This window comes from Cherax quadricarinatus, chromosome 25, assembly GCF_038502225.1.
Source record: "Cherax quadricarinatus isolate ZL_2023a chromosome 25, ASM3850222v1, whole genome shotgun sequence".
NCBI classification, from domain to species: Eukaryota; Metazoa; Arthropoda; class Malacostraca; order Decapoda; family Parastacidae; genus Cherax; species Cherax quadricarinatus.
The window spans coordinates 3,709,451-3,734,915 of NC_091316.1; the positions used below are offsets into that span (position 1 = coordinate 3,709,451).

At 41.6% G+C, this 25,465-nt stretch overlaps 1 protein-coding gene across 3 annotated transcripts in view; it reads right to left on the reverse strand.

Moving 5' to 3' along the window:
* The window catches only part of LOC128689954 (uncharacterized), a 42,291-nt gene extending 24,988 nt beyond the window's left edge, over positions 1–17,303 (reverse strand). For 2 of the 3 annotated variants that reach the window (XM_070088570.1, XM_070088569.1), the window contains exons 1-5: positions 17,093–17,302; positions 15,771–15,916; positions 12,916–13,032; positions 12,176–12,288; positions 1,187–1,335 (exon numbers count right to left, since the gene is read on the reverse strand). In XM_070088570.1, the coding sequence (XP_069944671.1) occupies positions 1,187–1,335; positions 12,176–12,288; positions 12,916–13,032; positions 15,771–15,916; positions 17,093–17,168 (601 nt within the window). In that variant the 5' untranslated portion in view covers positions 17,169–17,302. Of the gene's footprint in view, positions 1–1,186; positions 1,336–12,175; positions 12,289–12,915; positions 13,033–15,770; positions 15,917–17,092 lie in introns of all 3 variants that reach the window. The other variant, XM_070088571.1, reaches the window with a different exon arrangement.
* Between the last annotated feature and the right edge of the window lie 8,162 nt (positions 17,304–25,465).

A 25,465-nucleotide genomic window follows, 5' to 3' on the forward strand; every position in this document is an offset into this window, starting at 1 on the left:
TTTCATCATCATTCAACACTTTCACCTCACTCACACAATCACTGTACTTGCAGAGGTGCCCAGATACAACAGTTTAGAAGCATATATAAAGATATATAACATACCCCTCCAAACTGCCAATATCCCAAACCCATCCCTTAAAGTGCAGGCATTGTACTTCCCATTTACAGTACTCAAGTCCAGCTATATAAAAATAATGGGTTTCCCTGAATCCTTTCACTAAATATTAGCCTGCTCACACTCCAACAGCTCGTCAGGTACCAACAACCATTTGTCTCCATTCACTCCTATCTACACGTTCACGCACGCTTGCAGGAAGTCCAAGCCCCTCGCCCACAAAACCTCCTTTACCCCCTCCCTCCAACCTTTTCAAGGATGACCCCTACCCCACCTTCCTTCCCCTACAGATTTATATGCTCTCCATGTCATTCTACTTTGATCCATTCTCTCTAAATGACCAAACCATCTCAACAACCCCTCTTCAGCCCTCTGACTAATACTTATATTAACTCCACACCTTCTCGTAATTTCCACACTTCGAATTTTCTGCATAATATTTACAACACACATTGCCCTTAGACAGGACATCTCCACTGCCTCCAACCACCTCCTCGCTGCAGCATTTACAACCCAAGCTTCACACCCATATAAGAGTTGGTACCTCTATACTTTCATGCATTCCCTTCTTTGCCTACACAGATAACATTTTTTGTCTCCAAATATAACTCAATGCACCACTCACCTTTTTTCCTTCATCAATTCTATGGTTAACCTCCTCCTTGATAAACCCATCTGCTGAAATGTCAACTCCCAAATATCTGAAAACATTTACTTCTTCCATATTCCCTCTCTCCAATGTGAGATCCAATTTTTCTTTATCTAAATCATTTGATACCCTCATCACCTTACTCTTATCTATGTTCACTTTCAACTTTCTACCTTTACACACCCTCACTTATGCAGTAAAATTCGTGATAACGTAATTTTGCCAATTTTCCATCAAATTTCTTACATTTGTTTTATTACCTTCAGAAAAAGATTTTCTACCATTTCATAAAAATAAGAGCAAACATTTTTTTTTTTTAAATTCTTGGACCCTCAAAGGGTTAATGAACTTAATCCTATAAGAGCAGGTTAGAGTGACAGTGAATGGTAGCCTTCAAAGAAAATAATTAAATGTACCTACCTTCATCTTTTGTGTGTTTAAATGCTGTAATAACAATGGTGAAGGTATTGTTTACTGGATAGTCTCTGCTCTGCCGTTGGTGAAACAGCACTTCCAAGTTGTTTGCTAGTGTGGAAAGTATATTTGCACTGGAACCAATTTCACTAAACCTGAAATAAGATCATTAGTTAAGAAAATGTATTAATCCTTTCTTATTTGTTTATTTTTTTTTTCAACAAGTCGGCCGTCTCCCACCAAGGCAGGGTGACCCAAAAAGAAAGAAAATCCCCAAAAAGAAAATACTTTCATCATCATTCAACACTTTCACCTCACTCACACATAATCACTGTTTTTGCAGAGGTGCCCAGAATACAACAGCTTAGAAGTATATACGTATAAAAATACACAATATATCTCTCCAAACTGCCAATATTCCAAACCCCTCCTTTAGAGTGCAGGCATTGTACTTCCCATTTCCAGGACTCAAGTCCAGCTATATAAAAATAACCGGTTTCCCTGAATCCCTCCACTAAACATTACCTTGCTCACACTCCAACAGCTCGTCAGGTCCCAAATACTATTCGTCTCCATTCACTCCTATCTAACACGCTCACGCACGCTTGCTGGAAGTCCAAGCCCCTTACCCACAAAACCTCCTTTACCCCCTCCCTCCAATCTTTTTGAGGACGACCCCTACTCCGCCTTCCTTCCTGCGGCATGCAAGGAGTACGTAACCTTTATTCGGCGCATGTACACAGCCTCATTTACAGGCTATCTCCCCCAACCAGCGAACCAGGTTGCTAAGAGTTGATGATGGGGCCCCGTCGTTCAACTAGGGACCAGGTTCTAGCCAATAAGAAGATGGTTTTGGCAATCGCAGAGGTTATGTGGGTACCACTCTCCTGTCTGCCCTGGTCATTCCCATTCTAGAGCTGGTTGAACCACGGTCTGCTATCTTGTGGCTTCTATTTCTGCCTTGCTTACCATGGAGTGCACTATACTTATCACTGTACATAGTGTACATATTGCTGTTCTAAATTGGTGAAGGATAATATAAGTCTAAACTTTTTCTGCTGTGTTTATTTTGCTCCCATTACACCCGGGATAACAGGCCATTTGGATTCCTGGGTTGTAATATGGTAGCCTGTCCGAGAGCTGGAGCTGGACTTAGAGAAACGGTTGAGCTTAGGGTGAAGCTCGTAGCAGGAACATTGTGCAGCTTGCTGTCTGGCATTGCATTAGCTTGGCCTACGCTTTACAAATTTTGCGTGTCAGTTACTGTTATGGTCAGCCTTGCTATTGTGTGATCGTTCAACAGCTCGCTACTAGCTTGTTCGGTGTGCTCGCTTTGCTATGGTCAATCTTCTAGAACAGTGTAGCTGTCTGGCATTGCTTTACAAATTTTGCGTGTCAGTTGTTACTAGCCTGTTCGGTGTGGAGAATTTTGCAGTCAGCTTTGCTTGTATGCGTATTCTGCAATCGTACTGTGCATAGCTAAGCGTGTTCTGCAAATTAACGTGTTACGTTGGGGTATTCTGCAATCGTACTGTGCATAGCGAATAACTTATGCCACCTAGACAAGTCAGATGTCTGGTGTCGGCATATACAGTGGACCCCCGCTTAACGATCACCTCCAAATGCGACCAATTATGTAAGTGTATTTATGTAAGTGCGTTTGTACGTGTATGTTTGGGGGTCTGAAATGGACTAATCTACTTCACAATATTCCTTATGGGAAAAAATTCGGTCAGTACTGGCACCTGAACATACTACTGGAATGAAAAAAGTTCGTTAACCGGGGGTCCACTGTACTTTGCATAACCTACCTAAATTGTCCCTACAGCGTTGTTGGAAAATTGCTCGTTCCATTGGCATTAAATACAAACGCACTCTCACAGCTGCGCAACTGCGTTCACTGATTGCTGACAAACTTATAGAAGAAGAGATGGCACATCAGACTCCTCCCTTCCCTGTATGCTTCCTAAGCCGGAAACTCCTTCCCGCAGAAACAAGATACTCCACAATAGAAAAGGAATGTTTAGCCCTTGAGTGGGGTATCTCCAAACTTAAATTTTATTTGCTGGGAAAAGAATTCATTTTAGAAACGGACCACAAACCTTTGATATACTTAGAAACTTTGAAGGGAACCAACAGTCGCCTCTTGAGGTGGACATTGGCACTCCAGGCTTTTAAGTTCCATATTGTGTATATCAATGGTTCATCCAATTATTTCTCTGACTGGTTAAGTCGTGACAGTCAGTAGAAGATTTGTTGCCTTACGCGACTTCCACATGTTAGAACTTTTTCCTCGCCTATTCTTCTTATACTCCTTGACTATAAGTCTTGGTATGGGGAAGTGTGAGGGAAAAGTTCAATAGATAGGAGTAGCGATATAGTAACAATAGTTTCATTGCCGGCTACTAGTTAAGGTAGGGCAAGTCAAGCTCCCGCCTTTCTTCCCCCTCCCCGAAAGTGATAGTTTCACTGCCGGCTACTAGTTAAGGTAGGGTCAGTCTAGCTCCCGCTATCCCTTCCCCTCCCCCCCCCCCCCCGAAAGGTGACGTGTGGGGCTCTGGTCAAACAGTAAATCACTCGACTCACAGCTCCCAACACTACTGTAAGTACATGCCTGCCTTGTATTCTAGTGGATTTATTAGTTAAAAGCTTCACTTTTGACCAATAATAAACTTAGTCCTTTCAGTCTTGCTCTAGGTTGACTGTTGTAATAATCACCACGTCTTTTGAGTATTGTACACTGCCATGGAGAGTGATTATTTAAGCAGTGGGTAACCTGTCCATCTTTTCAGCTTGGATGACAGTGAGGGTAACCTGTCAATCAACGAGAAGAACAGAAGGACTAACGTCCAGAGACTTCCCCATTTTGCATTTAAGTACCTGTGCACCTGTATGAAATTGCAGGACGTAACCCCACATCATTGCAGCGGTAAAGAACCTGCTTTCCTATCATCGGGAGAGATTACTCACCAACACCTGCGCCCCCCCCCCACCCCATCATTAGCAACGGCTACGATTTCAACAACAGTGTCACCAACACCAGACACCCCTGTAGATATTAGCGTTGAGTTCAAATGTTATTTTATTCATTTCATTTTTCATTTTTCTTTCAAATAGGATATACCTTTCATGTTTTATTGTTTTATGTTTGATTTAATAAATAATAAAGTGTTTATCTTTGTGAATTATTATTTCTTTTTCTATTCATTAATTTTCCTGAGGAGGAGCCAGCCTGAGTAATACTGTCTGAAGTTGTTACAGGGCTGAGTAAGCCTTCACAGGTACCTTTGACGAATAAGGCGAAGGAAATCTCTGCCTTCGTAATTCCAAGAGGTCATTATCAATACACAGTAACCCCCTTCGGAATGAAAAATTCCCCCTCTTCATTCCAGAAACTTATTCATCAGGCTATTAAAGGACTTGAAGGCACGGCAGTGTACCTAGATGATATTGTTGTGGTGTCTGATACTTGGGATCAACACCTACTTAGACTTAAGGCTCTTTTTGAGACCTTTAAGAGTTCCCATTTAACAGTTAATTTATCTAAATCTTCCTTTGGCCAGGCCACTATCACTTTTCTAGGCCATGAAGTAGGTAGTGGTAAAGTTGCACCTAAACTTGCTAAAGTTCTTGCTATTAAAGATTATCCAGTTCCTCATGATAGGAAATCTCTTCAACGTTTCCTAGGCATGATAGGATTTTACAGAAGATTCTGTAAGAATTTCTCAGATATTGTAGCCCCTCTTACCTCTCTTACCAGTCACAAAGTTCCCTTTAATTGGACCTCAGACTGTAACACTGCTTTTAATAAAGCAAAATGAATATTGTGTACTGCACCCATTCTCTTGTCTCCAGACTTCTCCAAGCCTTTTTCATTACAGGTTGATGCTTGTGAGTCTGGGGTTGGGGCAGTACTATTACAAATCGAGAATGAGGAGTTGCAGCCTGTAGCATACTTTTCAGCCAAGTTCCAGCCACATCAGAGGGCTTACTCTACCATTGAAAAAGAAGCCCTCGTGGTGGTACTGGCTTTGGAGCATTTCGATGTTTGTGTGGCCCAGACATCGCAGGTGGTCACAGTCTACAGTGATCACAATCCTCTAGTATATCTCCAAGCCATGAAGAACCACAACACAAGGCTCATGCGCTGGACGCTAAGACTGCAACCATACTCACTCAGAATTAAATATATTGCCGGCAAAGAAAATGTGTTGGCGGACTCATTATCTAGAGTCTAATATTTTTATTTATTTAGGTTAGGATGTTATATTTGTGGTAACCCCTTTTCACGCTCTTTTTTTTTTATCCCCTGGTGTGGGGGTTTTTTTTTAGTGAGGGGATGCGGGCTACCGTCCGCCTGTATCTTGGACCTATGCTAGCTTGACTGACTGCTGTCTCACTTTGAGTTTAGGGTTTGGCTTTTTGTCATGAGAAAAGCTGAGCTCTATCTAAGAGTTGGGTGGTGGAGAGGAAAGGCAGTCCCATTATTTTGTGCCATGACGGCATGGTTACCACTGGGAGGTGGCAGCCTAATCCTGAGCCTTCTCGGGGTGGGGGTGTGGCATGCAAAGAGTACGTAACCTTTATTCCGGCGCATGTACACACCCTCATTCACAGGCTATCTCCCCCAACCAGCGAACCAGGTTGCTAAGAGTTGATGATGGGGCCCCGTCGTTCAACTAGTGACCAGGTTCTAGCCAATAAGAAGATGGTTTTGGCAATCGCAGAGGTTATGTGGGTACCAATCTCCTGTCTGCCCTGGTCATTCCCATTCTAGAGCTGGTTGAAGCACGGTCTGCTATCTTGTGGCTTCTATTTCTGCCTTGCTTACCGTGAAGTGCACTATACTTATCACTGTACATAGTGTACATATTGCTGTTCTAAATTGGTGAAGGATAATATAAGTTTAAACTTTTTCTGCTGTGTTTATTTTGCTCCCATTACACCCAGGATAACAGGCCATTTGGATTCCTGGGTTGTAATACTTCCCCTACAGATTTATACGCTCTCCATGTCATTCTACTTTGATCCATTCTTTCTAAATGACCAAACCACCTCAACAAACCCTCTTCAGCCCTCTGACTAATACTTTTATTAACTCCACACCTTCTCCTAATTTCCATACTCCGAATTTTCTGCATAATATTCACACCACACATTGCCCTTAGACAGGACATCTCCACTGCCTCCAACCGCCTCCTCGCTGCAGCATTTACAACCCAAGTTTCACACTCATATAAGAGTGTTGGTACTGCTATACTTTCATACATTCCCTTCTTTGCCTCCATAGATAAGTTTTTTGTCTCCACATATACCTCAACGCACCACTCACCTTTTTCCCTTCATCAGTTCTATGATTAACCTCATCCTTCATAAATCCATCCGTTGACACGTCAACTCCCAAATATCTGAAAACATCCACTTCTTCCATACTCCTCCTCCCAAATTTGATATCCAATTTTTCTTCATCTAAATCATTTGATACCCTCATCACCTTACTCTTTTCTATGTTCACTTTCAACTTTCTACCTTTACACACACTCCCAAAGTCGTCTACTAACCTCTGCAATTTTTATTCTTTAGAATCTCCCATAAGCACAGTATCATCAGCAAAAAGTAACTGTGTCAATTTCCATTTTGTATTTGATTCCCCATAATTTAATCCCACCCCTCTCCCGAACACCCTAGCATTTACTTCTTTTGCAACCCCATCTATAAATATGTATATTAAACAACCATGGTGACATTACACATTCCTGTCTAAGACCTACTTTTACCGGGACGTAGCCTCCCTCTCTTCTACACACCCTAACCTGAGCCTCACTATCCTCATAAAAACTCTTTACAGCATTTAGTAACTTACCACCTATTCCATATACAGTGGACCCCCGCATAACGATATTAATCCGTTCCTGAGAGCTCATTGTTATGCGAAATTATCGTTATGCGAATGAATTTTCCCCATAAGAAATAATGGAAATCAAATTAATCCGTGCAAGACACCCAAAAGTATGAAAAAAAATTTTTACCACATGAAATATACATTTTCCTAAACACAAAGAGAAGGATACATGCACAATAGTAGAGCAGTACATGCACAATATATATTGTGCATGTACTACTCTACTAAATGAAGAATAAATGACACTTACCTTTATTGAAGATGCAGCAATGACTGATGAGACACTGGTTCCTGGGAGTGCCTTTTCCTCCTGAGTACTGTAGGTCCTGTTTGGTATTTTCTTCCAGAACAGGCCTTATCATACTGTGTATGCCACTACGATTCCTAAATCTCTCAAACCAACCTCTGCTGGCTTTAAATTCAGCAATACGAGCACTAGGCTCTGGTGGCCTGGTGGTTAACGCTCTCGCTTCACACGGTGAGGGTCTGGGTTCGATTCCCAGCCAGAGTAGAAACATTGGACGTGTTTCTTTCACCTGTTGTCTATGTTCCCCATCAGTAAAATGGGTACCTGGGTGTTAGTCGACTGGTGTGGGTCGCATCCTGGGACACTGACCTAAGGAGGCCTGGTCACAGACCGGGCCGCGGGGGCGTTGACCCCCGGAACTCTCTCCAGATCTCTCCAGAAACTAGTTCCAGGCATTTTTTCCTGTTCACCTGGGTGTTAGTCGACTGGTGTGAGTTGCATCCTGGGAGACAAGATTAAGGACCCCAATGGAAATAAGTTAGACAGTCTTCGATGACACTGACTTTTTTGGGTTATCCTGGGTGGCTAACCCTCTGGGGTTAATTGTTTCTTGGTATTCTCAATAAGCCACACCAGCAACGGTGCTACAGCAGCAGCAGCAGCAGCAGCAGCAGCAGCAGCTGACAGTGCTACAGCAGCAGCTGACAGTGCTACAGCAGCAGCAGCTGACAGTGCTACAGCAGCAGCAGACGGTGCTACAGAAGCAGCAGACGGTGCTACAGCAGCAGCAGATGGTACTACAGCAGCAGCAGCAGCTGACGGTGGTACAGCAGCAGCAGCAGCTGACAGTGCTACAGCAGCAACAGACGGTGCTACAGCAGCAGCAGATGGTACCACAGCAGCAGCAGCAGCTGACGGTGGTACAGCAGCAGCAGCAGCTGACGGTGCTACAGCAGCAGCAGCTGACAGTGCTACAGCAGCAGCAGAAGCAGCTGACAGTGCAGCAGCAGCAGCTGACGGTGCTACAGCAGCAGTAGACGGTGCTACAGCAGCAGCAGATGGTACTACAGCAGCAGCAGCAGCTGATGGTGGTACAGCAGCAGCAGCAGCTGATGGTGGTACAGCAGCAGCAGCAGCTGATGGTGCTACAGCAGCAGCAGCAGCTGACAGTGCTACAGCAGCAGCAGACGGTGCTACAGCAGCAGCAGACGGTACTACAGCAGCAGCAGCAGCAGCTGACGGTGGTACAGCAGCAGCAGCAGCTGACGGTGCTACAGCAGCAGCAGCTGACAGTGCTACAGCAGCAGCAGCATCAGCAGTTGACCATGGTACCACAGTATTTCGATAATATTTCTCACCCTTTTTACCACAGGGTTGGCACTAGAAGTTTTCTTGGGGCCCATGGTCACTTATTTTGCAGATAAAATCACCAAAAACGCTGTAATAATACGAAATGTTCCGATTGTATGCTTGGATGTTACCGTGGAGGCTGGTTTGTAAACAATGCCACCGGCGGAACATGTGAGGCTGGCTCAGGCCGCACATTAGACGCGTCTCGGACGAATAGCGTTGAGCGAGTTTTTTAGCAGTATGCGAGGCAAAATCTTAGCGATAAAATGTATCGGTATGCGGATTTAACGTTATGTGATACCAACGGTATGCGGGGGTCCACTGTATGTACTTGCAACATCTGCCACATTGCTCCCCTATCCACTATCATATGCCTTTTCTAAATCTATAAATGCAATAAAAACTTCCCTACCTTTATCTAAATACTGCTCAAATATATGCTTCAATGTAAACACTTGATCTACACATCCCCTACCCACTCTAAAACCTCCTTGCTCATCCGCAATTCTACATTCTGTCTTACCTCTAATTCTTTCAATAATAACCCTACCGTACACTTTTCCTGGTATACTCAGTAAACTTATTCCTCTATAATTTTTACATCTCTTTTGTCCCCCTTCCCTTTATATAAAGGGACTATACACACACTCTGCCAATCCCTAGGTACCTTCCCCTCTTTCATACGTTTATTAAACAAAAATACCAACCACTCCAACACTATGTCCCCCCCTGCTTTTAACATTTCTGTCATGATCCCGTCAGTTCCAGCTGCTTTACCCCCTTTCATTCTATGTAATGCCTCACGCACCTCCCCCACACTCACATCCTGCTCTTCTTCACTTATAAAATATGATATACCTCCCTGGCCATTGCACGAAATTACCGCCTCCCTTTCTTCGTCGACATTTAAAAGTTCGCCACCTACCCAATACCTCCAACTCCCCATCTACTAACTCCCCTTCTCTGTTGTTAACTGATAAATCCATTTGTTCCACTTGTTTAACTCACTCCAAAATTTTTTCTTTTTATTAAAATTCCTTGACAGTACCTCTCCCACTCTATCATCTGCTCTCCTTTTGCACTCTCTCACCACTCTCTTCACCTTTCTTTTACTCCATATACTCTACTCTTCTTATAACACTTCTGCTTTGTAAAAACCTCTCATAAGCTACCTTTTTCTCTTTTATCACACTCATCATTCCACCAATCACTCCTCTTTCCTCTTGCACCCACCCTCCTATAACCACAAACTTCTGCCCCACATTCTAATACTGCATTTTTAAAACTATTCCAACCCTCTTCAACCCCCCCCCCTCCCATTACTCATACTTGCACCAGCCCACCTTTCTGCCAATAGTTGCTTATATCTCACCCGAACTTCCTTCTCACTTAATTTATACACTTTCACCTCCCTCTTATTTGTTGTCATCATTTTCCTCTTGTCTCATCTACCACTTACTCTAACTGTAGCTACAACTAAATAATGATCCGATATATCAGTTGCCCCTCTATAAACAGGTACATCCTGGAGCCTATCCATCAACCTTTTATCCACCAATACATAATCTAATAAACTACTTTCATTACGTGCTATATCATACCTTGTGTATTTACTTATCCTCTTTTTCATAAAATATGTATTACTTATTATCAAACCTCTCTCTACACATAGCTCAATTAAAGGCTCCCCATTTTCATTTACCCCTGGCACCCCAAATTTACCTACTACTCCCTCCACAACATTTTTACCCACTTTAGCATTGAAATCCCCAACCACAAGTACTCTCACACTTGGTTCAAAACTCTCCACGCATTCACTCAACATTTCCCAAAATCTCTCTTCTCCTCTCTCTTCTCCAGGTGCATATACACTTACTATAACCCACTTTTCACATCCAACCTTTATTTTACTCCACATAATCCTTGAATTAATACATTTATAGTTCTTCTTTTCCTGCCATACCTTATCCTTCAACATTATTGCTATTCCTTCTTTAGCTCTAACTATTTGAAACCCCTGATCTAATCCCATTTATTCCTCTCCACTGAAACTCTCCCACCCCCTTCAGCTTTGTTTCACTTAAAGCCAGGACATCCAGCTTCTTCTCATTCATAACATCCACAATCATCTCTTTCTTATCATCTGCACAACATCCACGCACACTCAGACATCCCACTTTAACAATTTTCTTCGTATTCTTTTTAGTAATTATTACAGGAAAAGGGGTTATTAGCCCATTGTTCCTGACATTTTAGTTGACTTTTACAACACGCATGGCTTACGAAGGAAAGATTCTTATTCCACTTCCCCATGGATATAAAAGAAAAAGTAATAAGAACCAAAAACTATTAAGATAAAATCAAAGAAAACTCAGATGAGTGTGTATAAATAAATGTGTACATGCATGTGTAGTATGACCTAAGTGTAAGTAGCAAGACATACCTGTAATCTTGCATATTTATGAGACAGACAAAAGACATCAGCAATCCTACCATCATGTAAAACAATTACAGGCTTTCGTTTTACACTCACTTGGCAGGATGGTAGTACCTCCCTGGGTGGTTGCTGTCTACCAACCTACTAGGGATATGTTATATATCTTTATATATGCTTCTAAACTGTTGTATCTGGGCACCTCTGCAAAAACAGTGATTATGTATGAGTGAAGTAAAAGTGCTGAATGATGATGAAAGTATTTCCTTTTTGGGGATTTTCTTTCTTTTTTGGGTCACCCTGCCTCGGTGGGAGACGGCCAAGTTGTTGAAAAAAAAAAATTAAATTTTCATTTAATCAGCCACAGTAGAATAACTTCTGTATCTTTGCCAAATACTTACATCAACAAGTTTTTTTAAATATTACTACCATTCTCAAATCATGATCTACTCTTTAAAATAAATTTTAAAATGAATGAATCTTCAAATAGAAACCAATTTTAATAATGGATACGTATATTAGCAGTTTGGAGGGATATGTTGTGTGTCTTTATACGTATATGCTTCTAAATTGTTGTGTTCTGAGCACCTCTGCAAAAACAGTGATTATGTGTGAGGTGAAAGTGTTGAATGATGATGAAAGTATTTTCTTTTTGGGGATTTTCTTTCTTTTTGGGTCACCCTGCCTCGGTGGGAGATGGCCGACTTGTTGAAAAAAAAAAAAAAAATACGTATTCAGAATAATGAGCACATGAATGAAGTAAACTAAAATACTATTTTGCAATATACATTACAGACACAATTTGGTGTCTGTAATGTATATTGCACTTATTCTTCAATAGTTTTGTGTCAACTTGTTAATAATAAACATTATTCTTATACTAGGGGTTCCCAAACCCAAGGTCACAACCCAACCCTGGGATGCAACCTTGGAAGAAATTAAGGAACTATGTTTAATTTTTTTTTAATGCTTTCTTTATTATTATGCTATAAATCTAGGGTGATTTTCTGGGGTGCTAAATAACTGCCATTAGGATGCAGGTAAATAGAGTTTACAACTTACAATTGCCTCTTCTTTCGAGTTCCACATAATTCTTCAGTTGACTTGCTCTTGAACAAACCAAAAGGAAGTGAACTAATTAACTTTGACCAAAATGATGGGCCAGAAGTACTGAGCTGAAGCAGAAAGAATGTTTAAAATTAGTGCACAGTGTCCTCACAAAACAAATAGAATTTTTTTTTTATGCTACATGTAAATCATGATTTTAATTTACCAGAGTGAGATAAGGGGGAAATCTACAATACATTAAAGCCTACACTGATGCAAGTTTGTAAAATATAATTTAAAAAATGTAAAATTATATTAACTGTTCAACAACTGGGTTAAAATTAAAGGAGTTACATATTTATCAACATTAATAATGTCCTCTCATAAGTGCTCACATTAACTCAGTTTTACATCTTCACAAGTCAAATTAATGGAACCCATCTGAGAAATGCAAGAAGTCCACAACTTACAAACACCCAAAGCTACACACTTCCACACTTACAAACGATGTGCACAGGACCTAATCACACTTTCACAACAGCTGATCTTCAGTACCATGTTGTTTTCTGAACCATAAGATTTTGGAACCATCCATACTTTTGGAGACAACAGAAATGATATTCCACCTTTCATTCTCTCCTTTTTCACTTTTCATCTGAGCACAACCATACCACCCTACTATCAAATACTTATCCAAATGTTACAAATTTCCTTCCATATTTCCCAGTTTCCTTTCCTCAGTAACTTTAACTTACCTTAACATAATCACCATGACACACCCAACCATTTGTGTGTTTGTCTTGTGTTCCTGTGATCTTCATTTCTTCAATCACAGCAGCTAAACCAAAATCTTCCTTTGTATTTACAGTAACCTGAAAATATACATGACACAGATTATCTTTGGTAATGAGCAAAGTATAAATACAATAAAAGCTAACCTAAAAATCACTGATAGCTTTTTATATTATGTTTTCTCATTACACTTTTTGGGTGAGAAGAAAAGTTTCAGAGGTTGGTGGATGAATTTGGTAAAGTAAGAGAAGAAAATTAAAAGTGAATGTAGGAAAGAGTAAGGTTATGAGGATAACAAAAAGATCGTGATGAAAGATTAGATATCAGATTGGAGGGAGAGAGTATGGAGGAGGTGAATGTATTCAGATATTTAGGAGTGGATGTGTCAGCAGATGGGTCTAAGAAGGATGAGGCGAATCATAGAATTGATGGGGGGGGGGGGGAAGGGCGAGTGGTGCACTTAGGAGTCTGTGGAGACAAAGAACTTTGTCTGTGGAAGCAAAAAGGGGAATGTATGAGAGTATAGCTGTACCAATACTCTTGTATGGGTGTGAAGCATGGGTGATGAATGTTGCAATGAGAAGGCTGGAGGCAGTGGAGATGTCATGTCTGAGGGCAATGTGTGGTGTGAATATATTGCACAAAATTCGTAGTTTGGAAATTAGGAGAAGGTGTGGGATTACCAAAACTATTATCCAGAGGGCTGAGGAGGGGTTGTTGAGGTGGTTCAGACATGTCGAGAGAATGAAACAAAACAGAATGACTTCGTGAGTGTATAAATCTCTAGTGGAGGGAAGGTGGGGTAGGAGTCAGCCTAGAGAGGGTTTGGAGGGAGGGGGTAAAGGAGGTTTTGTGTGCCAGGGGCTTGGACTCCCAGCAAGCATGCCTGAACATATTTCATAGGAGTGAATGGAGACAAATGGTTTTTAATATTTGACGTGCTGTTGGAGTGTGAGCAAAGTAACATTTATGAAGGGATTCAGGGAAACTGGCAGGCCAGACTTGAGTCCTGGAGATGGGAAGTACTGTGTCTACACTCTGAAGGAGGGGTGTTAATGTTGCAGTTTTATAACTGTAGTGTAAAGTACCCCTCTGGCAAGACAGTGATGGAGTGAATGATGATGAAAGTTTTTCATTTTTAGGCCACCCTGCCTTGGTGGGAATTGGCTGATTGTGCTAATAAAATAAAATAAAACTTTTTTGGGTGACCTTGTGTAGCGTTTCCTTAACCCTTTGACTGTTTTGTCTTACGTCTTACGTGCCACTGTTTCAGACGTATTAATATGCGTAAATTCTAGCAGCTTCAAATCAAACAGGAGAAAGCTGGTAGGCCCACATGTTAGAGAATGGGTCTGTGTGGTCAGTGTGCACCACATAAAAAAATCCTGCAGCACGCAGTGCACAATGAGAAAAAAAAAACTGACTGTTTTTTTTTATTAAAACGCCGATTTTTGAGGTGCATTTTCGTAGAGTATTTATCGTTGTATTCTCATTTTCCTGGTCTCACGTGATAAAATGGAAAACATGTTACAGAAATAGAGATGATTTTGATTAGTTTCACGATGAAAACGACCTTGAAATTGAGCTCAAAGTAGCGGAAATGTTCGATTTTTACCTATGTTCAGGGGTAAGCAAATCGCACCACACGTCCAATACACATCAACTGGGGAGTCTAATATTCTTTCACCAGTGCACTGATATTATTTATACCATTTTTACAATAATGCAGTAGTCTGCATAACAGTAAATTTCGTATTTTTGGTATGAATAAAAAATAAAAATAGAAAGCAATAGTAATATAAGAAGGGCCTAGAGATGTGACTAATGAACAAAGGATATGCTATTTGAGTGCCAGGAATGTCTACATTGTTTATTCTGGACCCTATTATGAAACTGGCATCTTTTATAATTTGTGTGAAATTGGCCAAATTACCAATTTCTGACCACTTTATTGGGTAGCTCAAATCAGTAAATGGGCGGTTTCTTGTACTCAACTGATAGAAAAAAATGGAGTTCTAAAGAAATAGCTATGAGTTTGGTCAACTGGAACAACAGAATTGGCCAAAAACAGGGCTCAAATTCGGCAAAATCACCGAGGCGTATATGTCGCCGAGACCGCTAACTTCGCGGGAGAGTAATTCCGTGATTTGGTGTCATTATCATCGGGAAAAGATTCTCTATCGTTTCATAAGAAAAAATAATTTTTTTTCTCCAAAAATTTTGCGACACAGAATGACAGTTCAGAAAGGGGCTTGTGACAGTCAAAGGGTTAAAGGAAAAGTTGAAAATACTGGTGACATGCATTAAATGTGCCATTACTGGCCTATCTCTGGCCAGCCTGCTTGGAGCGAGTGCAACTATATTGCCACTAAATGACACTGGACACCAGTTAAAACTCTTAATACTTTGCATTAATGACTTCCATTAACACAGTAGTAGTATATCTGAATATCATTCAGCAATGACAAGTGGTATAACTAAAATTATTCTTGAACAGTATTGGTGTATCATGAGGGCCAAACTAACACAAAAGCTTAATAGGCTACGAGGGCCTCTCAAATTTTACCCTACCCCATACTTTATTACCAATTTCAACCTGTGAATTTTTGGACCATTTAAATAAAGTTTTGGACATCAGAAGATCTAAATAAAGCCACATAAGCTTTTTTTTTTTTTTTTTTTACTAGCTGGGCCTGAATCCTGAAAATAAGCTTATATGAAAGGATTGCCTCTTTAAACATTTTTATTCAGTTTATCATGTTATCTCCCTCAATCTGGTATACAATAAATCCCTACATAAGTGGTTAAATAGACAAACCTTGCACTCATGGATTTTATGGCTAGCTGGAGAACCATCATCATCAAACAAGTATCCAACTTTTAAAATGGCTGCTTTCCATGGGTTAATAATTATGGAAGCCTTTTCACGGTCATCTATGCATGGTGTGAAGGTTTCAAGGTCATCTGTGGATATCAAATTTATATTGGAAACCTTTTTACTTATGCAGACCTTTGTAATATAAAATTTACAATAACAACACAGTATTATAAATGAAAGCAAAATCTCTTTTCAACACTAATTCTGATGAGTGGGGAAATATCCCTACCATTAAAAAAAAGTATGGGGCTTTTTATCCATTGGCTATATCCCCACCCTTAAAAAAAATGCAAATGTGGTACTTTTTGTCCATGGGAAATTTCCCTAAAATTAACAAAAAGGCAAATGTGGACTTTTCGTCTCTTGAGAGACAGTTGTCACCTAAGCACAATTCCTGCACCTTTGCTTCTGCCCCATTTCCCCACATACAGATGAACCAGCTTTCGTGAGGACTAATTTTGGATGAATATTAAATGCTGAGTCTGGGGCCTGGGACAGTGTGTCTATACATACTATTAATGGCATCTTCAAAGGAATGCCAGTGAACCCACTGACAATACCAAGTCAATGATGAGTCAAAAAAAAAAACTCGTGACATTTCCCTATTGACAAAGAGTTTTCCCATACATAAAATAGTAAAATTACCAGTAAGTACTAACCTAGAATAACCTAACCTAAATTATGCTTTTGGATAGCTGTTGGTTACATTTTAACAAATTACCAAATCAACCACCTGGATAACATGCCGAGGCCAGCAATTACAAACGTTGATGACTTTGCTGGCAACTGATTATATCCGTGTACATATAAACACCAGATCAAAGATTAAGTCTGAAGTATCCCAAAAGTGAAACATTTAATTTTACAGGTACAATTGTACAATTTTAGAAGATTACAATTTTCTCACATAAGAATATGTTCTTATAATCCGCATAGATTTAGTGCTGAACAAATTATTAAAAATCATTAAAAATTACTTAAGATAACCCCCAAAAAGGTCAATTAATTACCTCCACTAGGGTCCTTGACTTATTTCTACTGGCATCCTAACTAGGAAAAAATAATCTCATAGGAAAACGATGACAGATATATGGGTATGTGTGGATAAATGAGTTGAACTTGCCTAGTATAGGGCCCAGTAGGACTGCAGCAGTGTTCCTTCCCTAAGATATTTATTCAATCATACTACAAGCTTGTCAAAAAGTTTGTGACACTAAAATCAACAAGTGGATAAGATAACACAAACAAAAAATCCAACTTACAGGTATTATACTCGGCTAATGACACCACCTTCTCAACACATAACATCAGCATCAGTACACTACATAACAACTCCATTATATAGCTAAAATAAAACTACTTGGTTCCCCTTATTTATGCGTCAGTTCCCTGATGACAAGCTTCCAAGCAACTGAGAATAAACACTGACACACACAAGTAATGGTAAAAAAAGAAAAATGCCGAGGTAAATAAGAGTCTGAAGGTGTTAATGGTGTCTAGAAGAGTTTCAGGTAACCCAGGAATGGTTTCTGGTAACCCACTCAACCTTTCAACATCTATACCAAGTTCTAAAAAATTACGAAACAATTATTCATTTAGTACTTAACAGGGTGCAATAAATGAATAATTCGATCAATAGCTTAATAATAAATAAACGAAAAAATATACATGGAGATCCATATAGATCCAAATGAAAACTTTCGATGTCTATGCAAATTTCTCAACACATTACGAACTAATTATTCATTTAGTTTTTCACTTATTACAATAAATTAATGAATCACTTAATAGATTAATGAATAAAGTAAAATATGTATATTTATGGTAACCAACGTGGGTACAATGAAAGCCTTTAACTACTTGACAGTACACCGCCCTCTCTAGAATTTTGGATATTACACTGAGTATACTAACAGGCCTATAGTTGCTGACATCAGCCCTACTATTTTTCTTGAAGATAGGATTAACTCTGGCCTCCTTGAACGCCTAATGGTGATGGACAAATTCATTATGTGAACAATGGGGATTGGAAATTCAGAGGCACCATATTTTAGGAACTTAGACGGGATGTTATGGCCGGTGCTCTTAGTTGGGTTTAACCTGCTTAGTTCTTGCACGAAGGCGTAAGATATACTTACTAGTTGACAACTATTTGGGGTTACCCTTTTATTGGTATAGTATGTTTTAAATTATCTGAGTCTGTGTTAAAGGTGCTTGATGCAGCTGGTAGTTTACTTACTATTTGTGGAAACTACTGTATATATTTTCCAGAAATTCAGTATTTATATGTAAATAGATGGCCATACTGTATTTAATAATATTTATGTCATAGAAAACGGAAAGCCTGCGTCTGGGCAGGAGACTCGCCATCTTGGTTTTGAATTTGTACAAACATTGGTGTAATGGGAAGAATTTTTCGTGCTCTAGAGGTTAAAATTGTGTTGGCACCTCTCAAATAGGAGGCGAAATTGGTGGATGTGCATTCCTGCATAACTTGAGATATCAGGCGACTGGACAAGACAGCTCCAGGAACCTCAGATAAGCTCTCTAGATTTGTGTGTAATTCTGGCCAGCATTATTTTCATAGATTTAGTTAGAGTGAGGTTTTCTGAGTATGATACACATTAATCTCCAGTCAAATTGGTGAGTGATATTAAGATATATTTTCCTTCTGTTATGTAATTGTGTATATATATAACAATTTATCATTTTTAATATACAGTCCACAAATTTATATATTTACCAGTATTCCTGGTGTATGTATATTTCATTTAATTAATAGGTCCAGAGCAACTTGTGGTTATGACAGTGGTAGGTATCGAAGGGGGACATTTTTTGCGACCTAGGTGTCCCAAATTCCTACTTGTCTATGCAACATTGATAAATAATAATTATCTTTGTTATCATTTACTGTTATGTACATAATTAGTTACATTCAGATAAATGCAATTTTCCACACTACTGTTGATGCGATTGTGTAGTATGAATTAAAACAATCTGCCACTTGAGTTGTTTCATGGCATACCTTACTGAAATCTTGCGTATCATCAAAACACTAAAGAACAAGGCGGGAAACCTTAATAACTTACCACCACTCATGTACAAAAAAGCTTCTCATGTCTTGTCACCAATTATTGCAACTCTTTTTAACAAATCCATTGTGTGGAAAATATTTTAATTTTCCGAAGCTATAGTGCCTAATAGGTGTTTAATGTGTCGATATGAGTCAAAAATGTATTTGACAATAGGATAGAACCAAGAGTTCCCTTTGCGCATGCGCAGATGTGCGGGGGTATAGGTCGAACTGGGGCATGGGGGAGGAGGGAGTGTTTTGAATGTAGTTAGGAGGCTGGGAAAGCATGGAACCAGGAAACTGGCGTTCACGGCGGCCTAAGGATTAATATAGGCCTCATTTCATAATAGGAAGTGTCGTAACTGTTCCTGGTGGAGAGTGAGGGAACGTGATTTACGGGACCACCATAATAGAGTGGTAAAATGAGTGAATAAGGGTAGGACCGGTGGTGACTGGCGCGTCACCATGGACTGTGTCCCGGGGAAAATTACCCTTGGTTTACACAAATAACCCGCAACTTCGGAGAAACTGGTCGATCTCTTTCTGACAGACTTAGGGAGCACAAAAATAGTGTTAGGCTTGCCGACACTAACAATGCTCTTTTCTGTCACGTCAGAGATCATAGCCATCCTATTGACTGGTCTTCTGCTAAAACTGTCTTCCCTACTTCCAACTCGAACAGTCGCCGTCTAGTTGAATCCTCTGTTAATACACAACTTTCCTTGTATGAACCTTAACCCTGGCTTCGTCTCTGTAGATGCCTTCCTCTCCCACTACATTGTAAAATGCTCCAAACTTCAGAACACCCGTGACTTAACCTGAATCCTCATTTTTTCTTTTTTCTTTTTCTGTTTCTTCTTCCTCTTTCCTTTGCTCCTCTGGGTTGTCTTTCTCTCTCATGTCTCGTGTTTCTGTTCCTTCTTCATTTATTTCACCACTTCCCTTTCACGCACCTCTGTGCGCTTGCTCTCCCTGTGGGCATCTAGCTCTCTTGCAGTGCTCCCCTTACTTTTTTTTTTTTTTTTTTTTTTTTTTTTTTTTTTTACACATGGTTTGACAAGGTTAAGGATCCCTAGGTTTATTGACAAGCTATTTACAGGTTAAGGATTCCTAACTTTATTGACAAGCTAAGAGCTGTTACCTACATCAGCTCATTTGAAAGCATTTTTATTGTTATGAGACATACAAGTAGGGAACAGGATGAAGTTGGAGCCATCTGTGGGCCAGCATTTTCATTTGTTCAACTGACGTTATCTCGTTGACATCATTATGCTGTACGAATGTGTTCCATACTCGAGTCATCCTGGGTATGTATGATCTCAGATGGAGTGATGTTCTGGAGAAGGGTACAGCCAGAGTGAAGTTGCTGCTTTCTGCCCGTCTTGTGGCATAAAAGCTTGTTTCGCGCTGTCCTCGAAGTGGATCCAAGTGTGGTATTTTGACAATATTGGCCTTGTACATAACAGTAAGGCCACCCACATCCCTCCTATGTTGAAGGCTCTGCTGAAATGACAGATCCATCCAGGATGGGTCCAGGCGAGAGATGAGACGTCTTGCTCTGTTCTCTACTCTGTCAAGCAGTCGCAGATGAGAGGGGGGACAGGCAAACCAAGAAAGTGGAGCATACTCAAGGTGTGAGCGTACTTGTGCCTCGTACAGGATCTTGCAACCCCTACTGTCAAGCAGATGTGAGATACGGCGAAGTGCTGTAAGCTTCCTGGCTGCCTTGTTTGCAAGATTTACAACATGGTTCTTCATGGTTAGTTTGGAGTCAAATTTCACCCCAAGGATATCAACTTCTTCTCCAGGTGCCAACATCGTCCCATTCATCCTTACTACTGCACCAGCATTACCATCATGGTGCCTAGAGACGATCATCATTTGCGTTTTCTCAGGTGCAAATGTTACTTGCCATCTATTTCCCCAAGCTGATATAGCTCTCAGCTGGTAATTGATGTAGCTTAGAGCAGCTGGCATTTCTTCTCTTGGATAAGTGAATGTTAGTGTACAGTCGTCTGCATATGCATGTGATTCTGGGATGAGATGAAGAAGGTCGTTGAAGTAGACATTCCATAACAGTGGACCCAGCACACTTCCTTGTGGAACGCTTGCCCCAATAGGATGTCTTGCTGATTCCGTTCCATTGAGAACTACACTTAGAGATCTACCATGAAGGTAATCACTGAGGAGACATAGCGTAGAGCCTGCAATTCCCAGTGCTTGAAGTTTTGCTAAGAGGCCCTGGTGCCACACCCGGTCGAAAGCGCCAGCAATGTCCAGTGCTACCACACAGCTGACTTTGGATTCATCCAGTGACTGGTGCCACTTAGTGGAGAGGTTTAACAACAGATCAGCAGCAGAGTAACCTTTCCTGAAGCCATATTGACGATCACAAAGTAGTGAGTGGTAGTCAAAGAAATCTGTCATTTGTCTTGAGATTATTGTCTCAAGGATCTTACCAGTTTACCTGGAGTTTACCTGGAGAGAGTTCCGGGGGTCAACGCCCCCGCGGCCCGGTCTGAGACCAGGCCTCCTGGTGGATCACAGCCTGATCAACCAGGCTGTTGCTGCTGGCTGCACGCAAACCAACATACGAGCTACAGCCCGGCTGATCCGGAACTGACTTTAGGTGCTTGTCCAGTGCCAGCTTGAAGACTGCCAGGGGTCTGTTGGTAATCCCCCTTATGTGTGCTGGGAGGCAGTTGAACAGTCTCGGGCCCCTGACACTTATTGTATGGTCTCTTAACGTGCTAGTGACACCCCTGCTTTTCATTGGGGGGATGGTGCATCGTCTGCCAAGTCTTTTGCTTTCGTAATGAGTGATTTTCGTGTGCAAGTTCGGTACTAGTCCCTCTAGGATTTTCCAGGTGTATATAATCATGTATCTCTCCCTCCTGCGTTCCAGGGAATACAGGTTTAGGAACCTCAAGCGCTCCCAATAATTGAGGTGTTTTATCTCCGTTATGCGTGCCGTGAAAGTTCTCTGTACATTTTCTAGGTCGGCAATTTCACCTGCCTTGAAAGGTGCTGTTAGTGTGCAGCAATATTCCAGCCTAGATAGAACAAGTGACCTGAAGAGTGTCATCATGGGCTTGGCCTCCCTAGTTTTGAAGGTTCTCATTATCCATCCTGTCATTTTTCTAGCAGATGCGATTGATACAATGTTATGGTCCTTGAAGGTGAGATCCTCCGACATGATCACTCCCAGGTCTTTGACGTTGGTGTTTCGCTCTATTTTGTGGCCAGAATTTGTTTTGTACTCTGATGACGATTTAATTTCCTCATGTTTACCATATCTGAGTAATTGAAATTTCTCATCGTTGAACTTCATATTGTTTTCTGCAGCCCACTGAAAGATTTGGTTGATGTCTGCCTGGAGCTTTGCAGTGTCTGCAATGGAAGACACTGTCATGCAGATTCGGGTGTCATCTGCAAAGGAAGACACGGTGCTGTGGCTGACATCCTTGTCTATGTCGGATATAAGGATGAGGAACAAGATGGGAGCGAGTACTGTGCCTTGTGGAACAGAGCTTTTCACCGTAGCTGCCTCGGACTTTACTCTGTTGACGACTACTCTCTGTGTTCTGTTAGTGAGGAAATTATAGATCCATCGACCGACTTTTCCTGTTATTCCTTTAGCACGCATTTTGTGCGCTATTACGCCATGGTCACACTTGTCGAAGGCTTTTGCAAAGTCTGTATATATTACATCTGCATTCTTTTTGTCTTCTAGTGCATTTAGGACCTTGTCGTAGTGGTCCAATAGTTGAGACAGACAGGAGCGACCTGTTCTAAACCCATGTTGCCCTGGGTTGTGTAACTGATGGGTTTCTAGATGCGTGGTGATCTTGCTTCTTAGGACCCTTTCAAAGATTTTTATGATATGGGATGTTAGTGCTATTGGTCTGTAGTTCTTTGCTGTTGCTTTACTGCCCCCTTTGTGGAGTGGGGCTATGTCTGTTGTTTTTAGTAACTGTGGGACGACCCCCGTGTCCATGCTCCCTCTCCATAGGATGGAAAAGGCTCGTGATAGGGGCTTCTTGCAGTTCTTGATGAACACAGAGTTCCATGAGTCTGGCCCTGGGGCAGAGTGCATGGGCATGTCATTTATCGCCTGTTCGAAGTCATTTGGCGTCAGGATAACATCGGATAGGCTTGTGTTAATCAAATTTTGTGGCTCTCTCATAAAAAATTCATTTTGATCTTCGACTCTCAGTCTGGTTAGCGGCTTGCTAAAAACTGAGTCATATTGGGACTTGAGTAGCTCACTCATTTCCTTGATTGACAGGAGTGACACTGGTCTGTAGTTGCTGATTTCTGCTCTGCTCTTCTTTTTGTGAACAGGGACTACATTTGCCTCTTTCCATGGAGAGGGCCATTTGCACTGTACTAGGCAGTGCTGAAAGATGCGAGTTAGAGGTGCTGCTAGCTGGTCTGCACATCTTCTCAACAATCTTGGGCTCAACTTGTCTGGGCCCACAGCCTTTTCTTGGTCAAGTGATTTAAGAAGGAAATGCACCTCCTCCTGCCTTATTGTCACCCCTGACAGTTTTGACACAGTTCTTGCAGCTAGCCAAGGAGGGTCCCTTGCTGGATCAGGAACTTGCATTTTGGTAGCAAAGTGTTCAGCAAAGAGGTCCGCTTTCTCTTGACTACTAGTAGAGGTGGTCCCATCCTGTCGATTTAGAGGTGGAATAAGTTCATCAGGCAGATAACCTTGTCTGTCCTTGACCAGGGACCACCAGGTTTTGGAGCCTACCCTACCTGATGCTAACTTTCTTTTAGTGTCCAACTCCCATTTAGCAATGGCCCACTTTTGAACATCACCCATATGCCTACAGGCTTGCATGTGCAAGTTCCTGTTATAGGTGGTAGGATGTCTCTTATACCTTCGCCATGCTTTGTACTTAGCAGTAGCAGCCTCTCTACAACGAAAGCCAAACCAAGGCTGATCTGTAGGCTTTGTCACATATTGCCGGTGAGGAATGTGTTCTTGTTGCAGATTAAGGATGTGTCCAGTGAAGGCTTTCACTTGGTTGTCAACATCCCCCTGGAGAAGAGCATTCCAGTCGGTGGTGGCGAGCTCAGAGCAAAGGGCTGGCCAATTACCTCTTTCCCATAGCCAGGTTGTGCGTGTGGACTCCTCACCTCGTTCTGTTGGGATCTTAAGTGTGGTAAAAACAGCCTTGTGGTCAGACGATCCAACGTAGCCGAGGGGTTGACAAGTGACTATGCCTTCTGCCAGATCACTCACTACTGGGTCAAGGGAGGAGCCAGAGATATGAGTAGGGAAATCAACAAAGTTTCTCATGTCAAACACTGCAAGAAGGTCATCAAAGTCCCTCTGTATAAGGTGCTGGTTGAGGTCACCAACAATTATAATATGTTGACAGTTGTGTTGTAGCAGAAGGGAGTCAATATTTTCCATTAGGAAGTTGATAGGGTCTGCATGTTGCCACTGAGGTCTGTACATTGCACATGCTAGTACAGAGGTACTAGTGTTTATACAGAGCTTGAAGAACATCATTTCAAGATGTGTAGGGGTGGCAACATCTATGTGCTGGGCATGAACACTTTTAGAGAAGCACACAGCAACACCACCTCCTTGCCCTTGCCTGTCTCTTCTCATCCATGAGGTGTAGCCAGCAATTCTTGCAAAATTTTCTGGAGTCCTGTCATCCAAAAATGTTTCAACAACAGCTATCATGTCGGGACGTCGAGTGTTCACAAAGCTATGTGTGAGCTCTCCAACATTAGTAATGAAACCTCTAATGTTGGCCGACAGGATGCTGATAGACTGGCTCCTCATGATGAAGTGGTCAGCTTGAGGTGGTGGGTGTGTAGGGAATGTAAGGTGCCTGCCCTTGAGAGAGGTAGGGTACTGAGGCAGCTGCAGGGATGTAGGTCTGTGGTCTTGTATAAGGCCCAATCCCACCTGCTGGGCTGGGATAGGAGTAGCTAAGTGAGTGACGTGTGAGAGTGTTTACCAATTCAGAGATCCTGCTGGTTTGTTCTGAGAACAGGTCTCTAAACAGGTGGCCCTGTCTGCCAAGCTCCTTTTTCTTCCGACACTGGTCCTCCTTATGTCCTTTCTTGTAGCAGTAGTTACACCTGGTATCTCGCAGGCAGTTGTTGGCAGAGTGCCCCTTCCGGTGACAGCGAGAGCACAGCCTAGGTGCCTGGGAGGGTGGACTAGGATTTGTTGTACCTCCTGTGTTTCGCAGATTTGGCCTCGGATTCTGCCGCTGGAGCTGTGTTAGTGGAGGGTGAGACGGCTGTAGATGTCTTCCTCCACCACGTCCTCCTCCACGTCCTCTACCCCGCCCTCTACCAGTTCTGACAGATGTGTCCCTGCTGTTCGTACTTCGGCGCAGCAGGTGATCAGGTGCAGTGATAGTTCCCTGATCACTAACTGCACCGTTCTCTGGTGGAGAAACTCCTGGCTTGACTGGCTCGTCCTTTTCCCACTTCTACCACTACCACTACTACTACCTCTTCTTCTACTACTACTACAACTACTGATGAAATTAAGACATATGTGCGGCGTCTGGTTGTCTTTGTT